Source organism: Sorex fumeus, unplaced genomic scaffold, assembly GCF_029834395.1.
Source record: "Sorex fumeus unplaced genomic scaffold, SorFum_2.1 ptg000051l, whole genome shotgun sequence".
Classification (NCBI taxonomy): domain Eukaryota; kingdom Metazoa; phylum Chordata; class Mammalia; order Eulipotyphla; family Soricidae; genus Sorex; species Sorex fumeus.
The window spans coordinates 1,417,423-1,434,379 of NW_026606108.1; the positions used below are offsets into that span (position 1 = coordinate 1,417,423).

Consider the following 16,957-nt stretch of genomic DNA (forward strand, 5'->3'; position numbering starts at 1 on the left):
AGCTGCCCATCTGTCCGTCCGCCTGCTGCAGGTGCTGCTGGAGGACCACTTCCCCGACTCCGAGGGCCCGGAGGTGGGCGGCCTCATGGCGGTGCTGGCCGTCATCGGTGGCATCGATGGGCGCCTGCGACTGGGAGGCCAGGTCCTGCACGATGAGTTTGGAGAAGGCACAGTGACACGCATCACCCCGAAGGGCAGGATCACCGTGCAGTTCTCCGACATGCGCGTCACACACGTGTGTCCGCTGGCCCAGCTGCGGCCCGTAGGTGCCCAGGTGTTGCGGGGACAGGGCAGGGCCGGGCCCTGTGGGGTCGGTGTGTGTCTCAGAAGCGCCCGTGTCTCCTCAGCTTCCCGCCGTGCCGTTCAGCGTCACCAACCTGCCCTTCACGGAGCCCATGCTGTCTGTGTGGGCTCAGCTGGTGAGCCTGGCCGGGAGCCGGCTGGACAAGCACAAGATCAAGAAGCCCCTGAAGCAGGGCTTCACAGGTCAGTCCAGGGGCCGGGGAGCACAGCCGGGCAGGCCCCGGTCCCGCGCCATAGCCACGGCAGGCGGGCTGAGTCCCCCGCATGTGCCCCTGCCTCCCTCTGCCCATGCCCACACTGTGTCCCGCCCATCAGCCCTTGACCCTCTGGATGTCCCTGCCAGACCAGAGGGGCCTTGGGGCTTGGACCCGGCTGGCCGCGTCCCTGCTGATGGCGAGCGGAGGCCTGCTCGGATGCTGCCCCTGAAGTCCCTGCACTGCCCATGCGGTCCTGGGAGCTTTCACCCCCCCGCCCCAGCCCCAATCTCTCCCAGCTTGGGGCCGCACACCTGCTGCCAGTGCACCCGCACATTTGGTTCCGCCTGTGGGATGAAACCCTGGTCTCAGGGTGGTCCTTGACCATGTCACATCTGTGCCTTCCACCTGCCCCCGAGTACTGAACTGGACCCTCCCACCGGGCACTGCTGCCCCTTCCTCTCCCTGCCGAGTGTCCTGCCCACACCCCACTGCTGCCCCCCCACCCCTCCTGAATGTCCTGACCACACCCTTCCACTGACCACTGCTGTCCCCTCCGTCCCTCCCGAGTGTCCTGCCCACACTCTCCCACCGGGCACTGCTGCACCCGCCGTTCCTCCGAGCTGCTCGGTCTCTGCTGCAGCAGTCCCTGTGGTGAGCCTTAGCTCCGACTTGGACTCTGGTTCCCGGGGGCAGCAGGACCAAGTGCCCGTCAGCTGCCTTGGGCCTGGGGCGCGGCCAGCGTGTCCCATTGTTGTGTGTGGACCTGGTTCGCAGGCACGTGGCACATGCTCTCCTGTCCCCGCACGGCATACTCTGGGTCCAGTATTCCTGAAACTGCCCTGCCGATGTGCAGAGGCCCCTGTGGGTTGGGCCTTGGAGCTGGCTGAGTAGGGACTGTCGGTGCCGGGCCTTGCAGGAGGCCTCACTGACCGAGGCCTCAGTGTCTGCTGGGAACCACAGCGCCCCGGAACATTTGATTCTGCCCTAAGCATTGGTCATCCCTGCTCATGTGGCTCTGATCATGGTCAGCCATTCCCACATCACCCAGTGGGTGGGAGGGCGTGTGGAAGCAAGGGTGGACACTTAGGCGGAATTGTCTAAGAGGGACCAGGGAGAAACACCTTTTGTACCTGATGGTGCTGGGTGTGACTGGGCAGCGTGTGGCATGGTCAGTGTCCACTGTGGGCAGGGGGCCCTGGGGGAGAGGGACATGTAGGGATATGGTTAGTGTCCATTCTGGGCAGGGCCCTGGGAGAGACGGACATGTAGAGGTTGGTCATTGTCCACTCTGGGCCAGGCCCGGGGAGAGAGAGGCATGTGGGGCCATGGTCAGGACCTCTGTACAGCAGGAGGTGGCTCGGGGCACATGGGTGGTGGGGGGGAGGGAGGCGGGGGGAACTGGGCGCAGGCATGACCCACCCTCAACTGTGGTCAGTGTGGGTTGGCTGGGTGGGTCGTGACCGGCTGAGTCCTCTCCTCCTTAGGACAAGTGGACCTGGAGCTGCTGCGGCGCCAGCAACTGAGGCTGTACATCCTGAAGGCGGCCCGCGCGCTGCTGACCCACCAGGACCAGCTGCGGCAGATCCTGTCCCAGCCCGCTGTCCAGGAGGCGGCCCCTGCAGGTACCGGGTCAAGGCATGCGGAGAGAGAGGGACAGGCGGGTGGAGAGAGGGATGGGTAGTTCAGTGGAAGGTTCTGGAGGCTCCGAGTGGTTCTGATCGTAGAGGTGTGCAGGCTGGCAGGACCTTAAACATGGACTTCTGTGGCCCAAAGGCCACGTGTGTGTCCGCTGTGGCCTGTGTAGAGGTGGCAGCTAAGGGACCAAACCGAGTTTCCCCTGGTCCAGATCTCTCCCTTGGAATAGCAGTTCATATTTGTGCTGATTTTCGGTGTTAGTCGTTTATGTTCATGCTGATTCTTAGTGTTCTGAATTACGAGTTTCTAGATGTGTGTGATTACTTCAGTAATCGTTGATGTCAAGAGAGGGGTTCAGCAGGGTGATACCATTTCACCGAAACTCTTCAGTGCTACCCTCGAGAACATCATGCGACGACTGGAATGGGAAAACATGGGAGTGAAGATAGATGGTCGACAACTACACCACCTCCGCTTTGCTGATGACATTATTTTAATAACACCAAACATCAGCCAAGCGGCACAAATGCTGGCCGACTTTGACCGTGAGTGTGGAAAGGTAGGACTACAGCTGAATCTTACGAAGACAATGTTTATGAGAAACAGCCTCGTTCCTGATGCCCCATTCGCTCTCAACGGAACGACCATCTCCTAATGCAACAGCTATGTGTACCTAGGTCGAGAGGTCAACATGAGAAATGACCTGGCACCCGAGCTGCGCAGGAGGAAGAGAGCGGCTTGGAACGCCTTCAAGAACGTCGAAGAAATAGCTAAGAGGACGAAGAACCTCCGGCTCCGGGCACATCTCTTTGATTCCACTGTTCTTCCTGCATTAACATATGCCTCAGAGACCTGGGCCCTACGCAAACAGGATGAGAACACTATTCAGGTCTCCCAAAGAAGAATAGAAAGAGTTATGCTTGGAATATCACGTTTCACTCAAATGAGAGAAAGAATCCGGAGTTCTGACATCCGTCGACGATCAAGAATCAGGGACGCTGTCTCATTTGCCAAGGTGTCGAAAATCAGATGGGCTGGTCACGTAATGAGATTTAAAGACGATCGCTGGACTAGAGCTGTTACCGACTGGATTCCACGGGATGTCAAAAGACCGCGTGGCTGCCCACCTACCAGATGGTCAGATTTCTTCATCAAGATCGTGAACGATCGATTTGAGGCTCTTCATGTTCCCAGAGCGAACAGATGCCATTGGGCTACACTAGCACGCGACAGGGACAAATGGAGATGTTACTGGCGCCCGCTCAAGCAAATCAACGACTAATGGGAAGTTAAGTGATTAGTTAAGATTAAGATGTGTGTGAAAAGAGAGAAGTATTTCTGGCATAAGAACCGTCAGATTCTGCATCTGCAAATCTCACATCAAAGCTTCACATGCTCTCTATGGCCTGCTGCCTCCTTCCAGGAAAACTGGCCTCGTCCCCCGGGAAATCTCCCTTCTTTAAGGGAACAGACGGAAAGCTCCCCCAGTTGCACCCAAGGCTGCCCCCGCCCTCCACTATCAATCTGCATTGATCAGCAAATTCTCTTGTAGTGTTCTCTCCCAGGACTCACTCCTTGCGGTGCTTGGGGGATTGCGAAGTAGTGGAGATTGAAGCAGGGTCAGCTGCATGCAAGGCCGGTGTCTGAATCCTCTTCTATCTCTGCAGCCCCTTTGGTTATTAGGATTTTCTGCTCATGGGGACAGGGTGGAGGGAGGAAGAAAGCATGGGCGGGGCCTGGGGGGTCTGTGAGGATGGATTACTCCTGCTCTGCGCTCAGAAATTACTCCTGGCAGTGCCCAGAGGACCGTTTGGGATGCCAGGGATCAAACCCGGGTTGGCTGCTTGCAAGGCAAGCGCCCTCCCTGTCATTCTATTCCTCCAGCCCCTCACCACCCCTTTTCACCCAAGAAATTTTTGCCCATTCCCAGGTATATTAAGTAGTATACAGTTAAGGCATCAGCCAACAGTTGAGTCCTAAAGAAGTTTGTTTTAAGACAGACTTTGGAGAAGTTAGAGCTTGGGGCTGGAGAGTACAGTGGGTAGAGTGCTTTGCCATGTAAGCTGGGTTCCATCCCTGGCGCTGCGTGTGGTCCCTTGAGCCCCGGCGGGAGTGATCCCTAAGCACAGGAGCCAGGAGGAGGCCCTGAGCTTGGCCAGCTGTGGCCCCAACACCAAACAGAAAACAAAACTTGTTCGTGTGACACCCAGCGTTCCCTGAACAGACAGTCGGGGCTCAGGCAGACGCTGTCTGGGGCTGTGCCTGCGGGTCTCTAGTGCCCGCGGGTCTCTAGTGCCCACAGCTCAGGCGTGGCTCTTCCAGCAGATGATGGTGCAGCAGCGTCCCCCGACCTTGGGGACATGTCTCCAGAAGGGCCGCAGCCCCCGATGATCCTCTTGCAGCAGCTGTTGGCCGCCGCCACTCAGCCGTCCCCAGTCAAGGCCGTGTTCGACAAGCAGGAGCTTGAGGTGTGTGTCTGCGGCCGCTCTCCACAGCAGAGCTGTGTGGATGGCTCCTCGGGTGGTAGTGATTCCTCACTCCGAGCCCCGTGGCCTCCCTTACCGCCCAGTGTCGTCTTCCTGCAGGCCCTGCGGCCTCCCTCAGTGCCCAGTGTCCACCCCCTGCAGACCCTGCGGCCTCCCTCAGTGCCCAGTATCTACCCTCACCCTGCAGGCCCTGCGGCCTCCCTCAGTGCCCAGTGTCCACCCCCTACTGGTCCTGCGACCTCCCCTTGTGCCCACCTGCGCCCGCCTGCCCCCACAGTCCCCAGCTCTCCTCTCGTTTCCCAGGCGGCCGCGCTGGCCGTGTGCCAGTGTCTGGCAGTGGAGGCTACACATCCGTCCAGCCCCGTGTTTGCCGACTGCAGCTCCAGCGAGGCCACGACACCGGTCCCCGTGCAGCACGTGCGTCCCGTGCGGGCCAGACGGCGCCGACCGTCGCCAGCGCCTGCTCCACCCGTGGTGCTACAGCTCATGGAGATGGGCTTTCCCCGGAGGAGCATTGAGCTGGCCCTCAAGGCCCTAGGCGGCTCACCAGGTACTGGCCCTGGGCTTGGGGGGTGGGGTGGTGTGCTGCCCGTCTGTGGCTCTGCCTGGGGGCCCCACTGCTCTTTCTGGGGGTCTCTTCTCACTGCCCTTCTGGGGTCTCACCGAGGCTGCTCTGTGCTGCCTCTCTCAGGCGTGGAGGCCCTAGTGGGCTGGCTGCTGGATCATGCCGATGTGCAGGTGACCGACCTCTCCGACGTGGACACTGGGTCCGACGAGTGCTCGGATGAAGACCTGGTGGAGGACGTGGACGACTCGGCCTACGCTGTGGTGGGTGCCTCCGCGCTGCCCTATCCTGCCCTACCCTGCCCGACCCTGCCCTGCTCTGCCCGCCCCGTTGCGGCTTCTCGGCGTCAGAGCTGACCCTGCCCAGGCCACTGCAGATGCCGGTCGCCATTAGGCCCTAAGTCAAAAATCTGTTTCTGACTTGCACTGGATTCCGGAGACGGATTTGGAAATGCCTCAGGCATGACACCGAGCTGGGCTGTTCTGAAGCCTCAGGGCTGCAGGCACTGTGCGATGCTCTGAGGACGTCTGGCCCCCTTCATCTGTCCTGGCGACGGGTGCGCCTCACCTGCTCACAGGCGTGTTTGTGTTTTGCAGCCTGCCACTGGCGCGGTTGTGACCGAGAGCCAGACGTACAAGCAGCGAGCCGACTTCCTGAGCAATGACGACTACGCCGTGTACGTGAGGGAGAACATCCAGGTGAGAGGCCCTGTATTTTGGGGGCTCACTCCTGGCTCTGTGCTTGGTGCTGGCTCCTGACTCCGTGCTCGGGACTGACTCCTGGCTCTGTGCTCGAAGACCATATGCAGTGCCAGGACTGCTCTGGCCTCAGCCGCATTGAGGGCCCAGGTCCTCGCTGTGATCCGGACACAAGTCAAACCCACAGCTGCAAATGGCTGAGGTGTCCCCGAAGTGTCCATTTCCCCTCATTCCTTCCTTCCATGCCATTGACTTGTGGGTGGGACTCTGGGCTGGGCCACCTCTGCCTTGCCCCTGGTGGTAGTGAAGATCGGGCAGGAGCAGGAGACATCTGCAGGTCCAAAGCCCTGTGGCAGGACCAGGTCTCCGCCACCTCGCCTCCTGTGAAGACTTTCTCACTTGGTCATTTCTGGGCTTAGCAGCCATGAGTGTCCTTGGCCAGGCCACTCACGTTGGTGCCCAGTAGTGATTCGCAGTCAGCTGCACCTTCTAAACAGCCTGGCTGGACCGCTGCTCTTTGCAGAGAACTTTCTGGCCAGTTCTGGTCACTGTGAAAGTGTGTCGTAAAAGCACAGCCAGTGGTCCTGGCGTGGCCACTTTGTCTCTGTATGGTTTGTTTTGTCGACTCCGACCCCCGTGAAAGCTGCGTCATTTCGAGGTGACCAAGAACCTCCATGGAGCTTTTGTCTCTGTCAGCGTCTTGGTGTGTCCCTGCTGCGAGTCCTCTTGGCCAGGCCGTCCTGCAGGGTGGCCACGTTGGTCTACGCGTGGCTGAGGCCCTTGGGTGCTTTACCGGCAGAGTGTGCCTCTGTTCTCAGACTCTGGAAAATGGGCATGCAGGCACGTGCCCAGCTCCAGAATGGGTCTGGGCTTTTCATTCCAGGTGGGCATGATGGTCCGCTGCTGTCGCGCCTATGAAGAGGTGTGTGAAGGCGACGTGGGCAAAGTGATCAAACTGGACCGGGATGGGCTGCATGACCTCAATGTGCAGTGCGACTGGCAGCAGAAGGGTGGCACCTACTGGGTGCGCTACCTGCACGTCGAGCTCATCGGTGAGCCCAGACCCCGGGGTGGGCTGTGGGGAATGGGCAGCGACGCCCCCTCGCCCCCCCCACCGCAGTGCTAATATGCACCCACTGCTGTGCACCCTCCCAGGTTACCCTCCGCCCAGCTCTCCTTCTCACATCAAGATTGGGGATAAGGTCCGAGTCAAAGCCGCCGTCACCACGCCCAAATATAAGTGGGGCTCTGTGACCCATCAGAGCGTGGGGGTCGTCAAAGGTGAGCTTCAGGGGCAGAGAGCAGCGGGAGAGTGACGGAGGGCACATGCCGGGCACCCAAGGCCGAGAGTCACGTCCAGCTGCAGACCCGCGGGGCAGAGCGTTTCCTGGCAGGGGGTGGGGTACAAGGAAGTGGGGGACGGCAGAGAGTCGATTCCAGAGCTGGGTGAGAGCGGAGACATGGGGGATGGTGCTTTCGTCTGTTACTGGTCAGCCCTCAGCCAGGCGCTGTCAGCCCTGCTACACTCGGGCGGCTTTGAGGCAGGGCCCTGACTGACGGACGTGGACCTTAGTATGTGTCTCTGACGGACAAGTGGTCTGTGGCCAGGATGACGGCAGGGCGCCCATCAGGTTGTGACCCAGACGTTCAGGCGGTATCTGTCCCCCCGCAGCCTTCAGTGCCAACGGCAAGGATGTCATCGTGGACTTCACGCAGCAATCCCACTGGACCGGGCTGCTGTCCGAGATGGAGCTGGTGCCCAGTGTCCATCCCGGCGTGACGTGAGTTGGGCGCTGAGGGCTCAGGGCTCACCTGCCCAGCAGTGGCGCTCTGGGGCTGGGCGTGACGGAGCATCTTTGCCTTACGCAGGTGTGACGGCTGCCACATGTTTCCTGTCAACGGGTCTCGATTCAAATGCAGAAACTGTGACGACTTTGACTTCTGTGAAACTTGCTTCAAGACCAGAAAACACAACGCCAGGCACACATTTGGCCGAATAAATGAGCCAGGTATAGTAGAATGTGCTCTGTCCCTCTGTCCCCTTTCCTTCTCTCTCTACCTCTCTCTGTCTTTCCTGCTCCTCTCTTCTCTCTCTGCCTCTCTCCTTTTCTCTCTCTACTTTCTTTCTCTCTTCTTCCTCTCTACTACTCTCTCCTCCCCTCTCCTGCTACTTCTCCCTCCTCTCTTTCTCACTCCTCCCCTCTCCTCTTTTCTCTCTCTCCTCTTTCTCTCCTCTCCCTCTCTCTCTGTCTCTCTCCTCTTTCTCTGTCTCTCTGTCTGTCTGTCCGTCTGTCTCTCTCTCTCTCTCTGCCCCTCCTGCCCCAGGGGTTGAACCCAGGTGTCACATGTGTGAAGCAAGTTCTCTGCCTGAGCTGCCCCTGGCTCTGTCCCCGCTTTCCACAGGGATATGCATTGTGAGCCCGCATGCATGTTTGCTTTTTGTTACTTCACCCTGACTCTGATCCCCTGCACCGTGAGACAGGGGAGATGGCCCTCTCCCGACCACGTTCTGCCTCCCTCTCTGAGGAGTGCAGGGCCACAGGATCCCCACGGCAGGGCTGCTTGGCGCCTTCTTAAAAACCACGGACAGAATCTCAGACTACCGTGTGTCTCATTGCGTGAGGAGGAGAGTGGGAGGGATGGGGAAGTCAGCCTTTTCCATTCTGGCTGTTTTTAATCGTGTGCAGGTCAGGGATGTTGTTGTGTTAGTGTCTGTCCTATTTTGGAGACTTGTTCACACCTCGAAACAGAAACTCCATACCTCAGTAGCAGAGTTTCTCCATTTCCCCGTGCCCCCAGCCCTACTCTTCAGTGACGTGGCATTTTGTCTGAACGTGCTACACTTCATTGTCGGAGAACAGCATCACATGGAGTGGGCCGTAGTCCCCCCTGAGTGAGCTTAAACCCCTCCAGTAGGTGTTGAAGTCGTTAGGCGCTCGTCAGCTCATCGCTGCATCCTCTGGATTTCCAGCCCCCGGGCTAATGCTGTCCGGTCCATTTTCAGGTCAGTCGGCCATCTTCTGTGGCCGTTCTGGGAAGCAGCAAAAGCGTGGCCACAGCAGCCGCCCGGGAACGTTGCTGGACAGCTGGGCTCGGATGGTGAAGAACCTCAGTGTGTCGTCCTCCGTGAACCAGGCGGCTCGCCTCATCGATGGCAGTGAGCCCTGCTGGCAGTCCTCGGGTTCACAGGGAAAGGTAGGGCCAGCAGTGCCGGGAAGCTTCCGCCACGTGACCTTGCCTTCTGCTACATAATCTTGCCTTCTGCTGCTTGACCTTGCCTTCTGCCGTGTGACCTTGCCTTATGCTGCGTGACCTGTCCTTATGCTGCGTGACCTGGCCTTACGCTGTGTGATCTTGCCTTCCACCACATGGCCTTGCCTTTTGCAGCTCCTCAGTGGACACATTTGCCAAGTTATAGGGGGACGCGCCAGTCATTGCTCTTGTTTTACTTAATGCTGATTAGGTTTTATTTTTGGATTTGGGGCTACACCCAGCGGTCCTCAGGGATCGGTCACTCCTGATGAGGCCCTGGGTCAGTGTGTGAAGGCGAGCATATCACCTGTTGCGTGTCTCTCCGGCTCTGTTCAGCCTCACACTTCAGAGTAACAGCCCATCTGCTCTCTTTTCTGGGGGCAGACGAGGAAGGATGAGGGTAGCACATTTTCTCTAGCAGACATGATGGGGTCCTGGGGGGGTGGCTGTTTGCTTGTTTCCCCGCTAAACAGAATCAGGTCCAGATTCTGGCTACAAGTTTCTCAGCCACCCCCCAGCACCTGCCACCCTGACTGCACTCGTGTGGGGTGGGGTCCGGCCTCTGGAGGCGCAACTGGTCTTCCTTCATCAGTCTGCCCCGGGGCTGTGAGAGACGCCCAGATCAGGAACTTGTTGGTGTAGTTTTGGCTAGGGCACAGAGCACTCTGTGGGAAGCTCTTTGTCCCTATGGGGCATGCTCTCACCCATGCCGCAGGGCATACAGAAAAATCACGTGGATTCTCAAGCTTTGGCAGTCACTCTTAGTAGCTAAGATCTGAATTTTAGTAACTGAGAACACTAATTATTGTTTTTTGGGGGGAGAGCCATACCTAGCATGCTCAGGGATTCCGCCTGGCTCTGCACTCAGGAATTATTCCTGGTGGGCTCAATTATTCCGTATGGGATGTCAGGGATCGAACCTGGGTTGGCCGATTTGTGCAAGGCAAATGCCCTACCCACTGCTATCTCTCTGACCCCAAGAACACTTGATTTTTTTTTTTTTTTAACTTCACAGCACTGGATTCGTTTGGAGATCTTCCCAGATGTTCTTGTCCATAGACTGAAAATGATAGTGGACCCCGCGGACAGCAGCTACATGCCTTCGTTGGTTGTGGTGTCAGGTAAGTGAATCACTTAGAAAAGCATTTTCCGTCGTGAGGAAATGCTGCCTTTGTCTCACCCTCTTACCGTTTGTGCCTCAGGTGGTAATTCCCTCAATAACCTGATTGAGCTGAAGACTGTGAACATCAACCCCGCAGACACCACGGTGTCCCTGCTGAGCGACTGCTCCGAGGTAAGTGGGCACGCAGGTGTGCGATCCTTCAGGGCAGCACAGGGAGGGACCACCAACTGGGGTGCTCTCGCCGTGCAGACAATTCGGGCACTGCGAGAGACCCTCTTGGTGGTGCTGGGTGTTTCTGACCCCTTGAGTGGCACCAAAGGGCTTTTTCGTTGTCTTGCCTCTCGGCATCGGTGCTGCCTGGTTGGGAACTGGTGGCCGATAGATTGCTTTGCTGGTTATTGGGTGCTTTTCGAAACAAATTCACGTTTGGTGTAATTCTTGAGGATCCTGAGACAGTTGGTGGGTTTGGTTTTGTTTTTGTTTGGGGGCTGCACTCTATGTCAGTGCGTGGTGGGACCCCTGGACTGCCAGGGATTGAACCTGGGCAACAGTCGGTGGGTTGTTTCTTTATTTCCTCAATTTCTGATACTTAGCTCTGTGCTCACGGATCACTCCGGGGGTGGGGGGGGCGCTCAGGGAGCACATGTGGTGTTGGGAATCGAACCCGCTCGACTGTACGCAAGGCGGGTGCCTCACCTGCTGTCTCTCTGACCCAGCAACCCAGTGGTTTTTCCCATAGTTCCCAAATGTTCCAAAGCAATGAGACTGTCTCAGATTTTCCCATTAGTGCTTCCCACGTTTTAAGATTCAAGATGTCAACCCTATTTTAAGAAACACAAGCAAGACAGGTTTTTATTTTATGTACTCTGTTGTCTCATGAGGATTAACTTATTTGGTACAATGGCAGTAGCTAAAGATACCAAATGCTTGATGTTTTATTCTAGGTACTAAACATACTTGCCTTTTTTTTTCCTCTCGATGGTGAGCCAGACCTGCCTCTGTGCTCAGGGCTGTGCCTTGTGGTGCTGGGGATTGTGTGTGGTGACGGGTTGATGCAGGGCCATGGCTGAGGCCGCATGCTGGACAAGCACCTTTGCCTTGACTTCTGCCCCACTCCGTCTGGCCCTAAGCAGAGTTTACTTAATGTGTGAACTATGTGCCAGAATAGCTTGTATTTTAATTAGTAATTATAATGTTAATTACCAGTAACCGAGGTTATTGTTTGTAAAAGGTATATTAATTTGGCCTGGAGCAGTAGTGCAGTGGATAGGGCATTTTCCTTGTACTTGGTCAACCTGGGTTCAGTTCCTGGCATCTGTGGTCCCCTGAGCACTGCCAGGAGTGATCCCTCAGCACAGAGCCGGGAGGAAGCCCTGAGCACTGCTGGGTGTGGCCCAGTAACCAAAAAAAAAAAATGTATATTAGCTTGGTCTGGAGTGCTTGATTGTACACTGGGTAGGGAGCTTGCCTTGTGTGTGGCCAACTTGGGTTCAATTCCTGATAGCCAGTAGGGTCCCCTGAGCACCACCAGGTGTGGCCCCAAAACATAACACACACATACATTAACTTGAATCCAAGAAGTTTTTAGTTCAGAATAATTTGTCGCGGTGTTTGTTGAGTGTGAGAAAGGGGGCGGCAGATGGCATTTGTGACTTTCCACAGAGCCTCTCGTCCCCTTCCATCCCTCCCAGTCAGGAACTGAGTGCCCAGCCTCCCTGGCACGGCCAAGAGCACCTTGCAGCCACAGCGGGCACTTACCCAGGACCTGGCACCTAGTGCTTGCACTTCTGAGCACAGGGGCCAGTCACTCACGCTGCATTTGCGTCTCCACTTGCCCCCAGCAGCGACTCCCCCGAGTGTGTGTGGGTCCAGGTCAGAGCCGCTGCCCAAGGGTGTGTGAGACGGGCCTTCCCATGTGTGCTTGCCGACACTCATCTCGAGATGGACCTACTTGGGGTTATCCTGGCCGGGGCCAGGGTTCTGGGCTCTCTGCACGGCTGGGTATCTGGAGGGAAGATGGCTTTGTCCTTGCTTCCTCAGCATCTCGCTGGGTTCCTGACAGCCCGAAGACAGGCCTGCTGCCTGCTGTCAGTGAGCAGCCCCTCCTGTTCTGCAGCGGGACGGCCACTGCGGTCCCCAGGCCCGAGAGCTTGGATTGGCCAGGTGTAGGCTTCTTTGGAAAGCAGCCCTCCCCTGGCTCACACTGTGCTCGCTCACTCTTCCAGACCTAAGGGGAGGAGCCTAAGCTGGCCTCCGCTGCCCAGTCTCCAACTGTCACTCCCCTGTTGGGGCCCGCCCACTGACCCCTGACCATTGCTCCCCTGTTGGGGCCCGCCCACTGACCCCTGACCATTGCTCCTGTGTCTAGGTCAGCTCACTGACCCCTGACCATTGCTCCTGTGTCTGGGTCAGCTCACTGACCCCTGACCATTGCTCATGAGTCTGGATCAGCCCACTCTCTCTGCCTCTCTAGTACCACAGGTATATCGAGATCGCCATCAAGCAGTGCAGAAGCTCGGGCATTGACTGCAAGATCCACGGCCTTCTCCTGCTGGGCCGCATCCGTGCTGAGGAGGAGGACTTGGCTGCCGTGCCTTTCCTGGCTTCCGACAACGAAGAGGAAGAAGATGACAAAGGCGGCACTGGGAGGTGAGGGCTGTGTGTGGGGGTTGCCCGGCTGCACTGAAAATGTTTCACTTGAGCTTATCCCAGAATGAGGGCAGTTTTACTCGTACTTAGGCGGTACATAGAAATGAAAGGAAAAGACCCATGTGCATGCCTGTATGCGTAGGGACCCCTGCTCACACCACTGCCTCTAAGGGCCTTAGCACCACCAGACGTCCGGGAATCCCCGGGACTACCCCACAGGGATGTTTTGAATGTTGAACCTTCCTGCCAGGAATGTCATTGCCTTGTAGTTTTTTTTTTCTTTTCTTTTAATAAGGCTCCAGTCTCTTAAAATAGTCTAGCGTATTTTGGCATCTTCTGTTAGGTATTTTATTATTAAATAATGTTTTTTTCAAAGTGGATGTGATGGGCTGTCTGTCACAGGTAGTCTACCCTGGCCTCTGGCCGGTGCCGAGGCTGAGGCATGTCCATGCTGTGTGCTGAGAGCCGCCCAGTCTCTCTGTACGTGCTGGTGACTGCGGCCTGTCTCGCCGCTCGCCAGGCTCTGAGAGTCTGAGCACGGAGATGCTGTGTGTGGACTGAGCCCCTTTCTTGCACGTGCTGGTGGACACGCTGATAGAACCAGCTCACACCCTGGTGTGGCCTTGGCTGTGGGGTGCGCTGTGTTCTGAGAGTCATCTCCATAGGTGCTTGGCAGAGAGAGCTCCTCTCTCGGGGGGTTGTGACATCCTGGCCCTGAGTCTGTCCCGGGTCTTGTCAACTTGGGAGTCCAAGCGCACAGTCAACGAGTGGGAGCCTTCGTCCTCACTCGCATGCCAGAAGCATTAAAGTGGTCTCCATACCTCAGCTCTTAACACGGGACGGGGCCCGATGCTGGTCCCCTGGCACCCCTGGGCTGCTTCTCCCTGGCGCTGGCCAGTTAATCTCAAGCAGCTCTGTGCTGAGGCTGTTCCCTTCAGCCTGTCGTTTTGAGAAGAGCCACTGATGCTGTAGCATGACACGGCACTTCATTGCCCAGAATAAAGGGTGGGAATTCATATCTGTCGGGTTCCTCTGGAGGTGGCATGCCGGTGCCTGGCCTTCAGAGTCCTCTGAACTCTTGCTTCTGTAGAAAACACAGGGTTCTGGTAACCGGCAAGCTTTGCAAGCTTCCGGCCATTTGCCGTTTTCTTTGAAACATCGTCTTATGTTGCATGAACACCCTCTCTCTCTCTGTGCTTCTCTGGTCAGCCTTATAAGAAAGAAGGCTGCGGGGCTGGAGTCGGCGGCCACCATCAGAACCAAAGTGTTTGTGTGGGGACTGAACGACAAGGACCAGCTGGGTGGACTGAAGGGCTCTAAGGTATGTCCCCTGGGCCTGCTGTCCCCGAGGGCCTCAGGCCAGCACTGTACCGAAGTGGCCCTGCAACAAGACCACATTTGACATTTTTAGATTGTTTCACTTTGTATGCCATGACCGTTAATGTTACCGAAGTTAATCCTTGGAAAACTGTGTTCTGAAGAGCTGCGTTATTGGGCCAGAGTTGATAGGGTAGCAGGTTGACCCAGCAAACACCACCAGGAGTGATTCCTGCCCATTGCTGCTGGGTGTGACCAGAAAAAGCCGCCCCCCCCCCCCAAAAAAAAAATGGAGTTGTATTATTGCCTTTTCGTAAACTAAAAAATGCATCTAGTATTTATTTTCATTTTTGGTTTATTCATACCTAGTAGTGCTCAGGGCTTTCTCCAGGCTCTGCCAGGGATCACTCCTGGTGGGGGTCAAGCGCCATATGTTGTTCTGGAGATCAAACCCAGATCAGCTGTGCATAAGGCAAGCGCTCTAACCCCGTACTATCCCTGTGGCCCTTAGGGACAATGACATTTTTGTAAGTAGCCTGAATCCCATTGTTGGCCACGTTTTGGTTTTTATTTTCAAAGATTCCTGTCCCCATGTTTCAAAACAGTAAATCCCATTGCACTGTTTCATCTTAAAGTGTTTTTGTGTCTCTAAGAGAAAAAAAGAACTTGGGTCAGAATCATCAGATGAATGTGCAGTAATTCCTTGCATCATCGGGCAGGCTTACTGAGCATCTTACAGCATGTATGAATGGTCTTTTCCTCTGTTTTTCCTTAAATAAACCACCTCTCCTAGATCAAGGTCCCTTCGTTCTCCGAGACTCTGTCTGCTCTGAACGTGGTGCAGGTGGCCGGTGGTTCGAAGAGCTTGTTTGCAGGTAGGGGCATCCTGACGGGCAGTGTCCAGTGGCGACTTGGCCCCACGGGGTCTTGCCATGAGGAGTGAGTCTCTGTGCTCTGCTTCCTTGCAGTTACGGTGGAGGGGAAGGTCTACGCCTGTGGGGAAGCCACCAATGGCCGCCTGGGGCTGGGCCTGTCCAGTGGCACGGTGCCCATCCCCCGGCAGATCACAGCGCTCAGCAGCTACGTGGTCAAGAAGGTGGCCGTGCACTCAGGTACTGGCCCAGGAGTGCTACCCTGAGACCACCCGGACCCACCTGGGCCTTAGGATTAACAAGTCTTGCCCTGAGCAGCCTCCAGGTGGGCTGGGAACCAGCCCTTCCTGCCACTGTCGGCATTGGGTGTCCCCTCCCGCCCCCAGCCCCTGCCAACAAGTTCCGCTCTCAAGTAGGCCCCGACTCTCCTGGGGGGAGGCTTCCACCACACTCTCCAAAGTGCCTCTGAACCTCTGATAATGGAAGCGGCATTTTTAAAAATAATTAAAAAGCAGCACGTGCCCGCATGCAGGCCACCTTGTTTCAGTGCTGGGCTGAGACTGAGGGACGGAGCCAACGAGTGTGGATCTCGGGTCCCGCCTGGTTGGGTAGGGTGAGCTGTGGCCTTGATTGCAGGAAAATCTAAACAGATGTGGTGTGAGCAGGAGGAAATCTGTAGGAGAGAGGGTCACAGGTCGGGGACAGGGCAGGGGCGACACTACACCAGCTGCTGCCTGCCCTGCTTTCCACCTCACGCGGCCCTTCACGCCCGTCCGGTGGCCTTGCACACGGCTGCCACATCTCTGCCCGTCCTCTGTGGCCAGGGGCGGCTGGAATGTTGCTCCTGTTGCTAAGAAACGGGGCAGAATGAGGAGAGCAGGCACTCGGGCACCAGAGAGGAAACACCAGTGCGGACTGTCCTCCAGTCCTGGCAGGGGTGGACGGGCTAGCACCGGGAAGCACGTGGGCTGTGGTGTCTGCTATTTGCTGGATCCAGATCTTTTATGTCTTTATCTTTCTGGGAATCCTGTGGGTGGACACGATGTGACCTCTTCTTCCTAAGGTGGAAGCTGTAGTTTAGCTCAGGTTCCCATGTCACCCCAAGGTGTTGGTCCCGTCGCCCCATTTCTCTGACGCGCAGGCCTGGTGCACGTACCACCCGCCCCGACAGCCACTTTTTGTCCCTGTTGCAGGTGGCCGCCATGCCACGGCTCTGACCGTCGACGGCAAAGTGTTTTCCTGGGGCGAAGGTGACGACGGCAAGCTCGGGCACTTCAGCAGAATGTAAGTGCATCCCCATGCTTGGTCGGGAGCGACTGCAGACGGTGTGGAGAGGGCCATGGGCAGGGCGGTGGGAGGGGCCCTCCACAGAACCGGAGCCAGCAGTGAGAGCAAACCCTGGAGCCTGACTCCTGTTCTGCCTCAGCTTGACAGGCAGGCTGCACTGCAGGTGCTGTCTGGCCTGACGTGGTTCTGACAGGGGCGGGTCTGGTAATTCACAGTCTCCTGCGTCAGGTGGGCTGGGTAACAGATGGTCCGATTCCATCCGCCATAGGAACTGTGACAAGCCACGGCTGATCGAGGCCCTGAAGACCAAGCGCATCCGGGACATCGCGTGCGGGAGCTCTCACAGCGCAGCCCTGACGTCCAGCGGCGAGCTCTACACCTGGGGCCTCGGCGAGTACGGCCGCCTGGGGCACGGGGACAACACCACTCAGCTCAAGCCCAAAATGGTGATTACCTGCATTTTGTTGCTCACAGGGAACTCACCCTCCTCTGCCCCATCTGCCTGGCACCTCGAGGGGTCTCCACGCACGCGGGCGTGGTCGGCTCTGGGTCTGGGCGCCTGTGTTTGACTCT

At 57.1% G+C, this 16,957-nt stretch overlaps 1 protein-coding gene across 3 annotated transcripts in view; it reads left to right on the plus strand.

Annotated features, from left to right (window-relative positions):
- The window catches only part of HERC2 (HECT and RLD domain containing E3 ubiquitin protein ligase 2), a 105,363-nt gene that overhangs the window by 60,351 nt on the left and 28,055 nt on the right, over positions 1-16,957 (plus strand). For 2 of the 3 annotated variants that reach the window (XM_056124797.1, XM_056124799.1), the window contains exons 42-61: positions 32-262; positions 348-486; positions 1,985-2,122; positions 4,458-4,603; positions 4,925-5,171; positions 5,313-5,449; positions 5,783-5,884; positions 6,768-6,936; positions 7,040-7,165; positions 7,557-7,665; positions 7,754-7,893; positions 8,889-9,079; positions 10,152-10,257; positions 10,339-10,430; positions 12,733-12,908; positions 14,118-14,229; positions 15,019-15,100; positions 15,194-15,337; positions 16,291-16,381; positions 16,653-16,830. In XM_056124797.1, coding sequence (XP_055980772.1) covers positions 32-262; positions 348-486; positions 1,985-2,122; positions 4,458-4,603; positions 4,925-5,171; positions 5,313-5,449; positions 5,783-5,884; positions 6,768-6,936; positions 7,040-7,165; positions 7,557-7,665; positions 7,754-7,893; positions 8,889-9,079; positions 10,152-10,257; positions 10,339-10,430; positions 12,733-12,908; positions 14,118-14,229; positions 15,019-15,100; positions 15,194-15,337; positions 16,291-16,381; positions 16,653-16,830 — 2,856 coding nt within the window. The remainder of the gene's footprint in view (positions 1-31; positions 263-347; positions 487-1,984; positions 2,123-4,457; positions 4,604-4,924; positions 5,172-5,312; positions 5,450-5,782; positions 5,885-6,767; positions 6,937-7,039; positions 7,166-7,556; positions 7,666-7,753; positions 7,894-8,888; positions 9,080-10,151; positions 10,258-10,338; positions 10,431-12,732; positions 12,909-14,117; positions 14,230-15,018; positions 15,101-15,193; positions 15,338-16,290; positions 16,382-16,652; positions 16,831-16,957) is intronic. The other variant, XM_056124798.1, reaches the window with a different exon arrangement.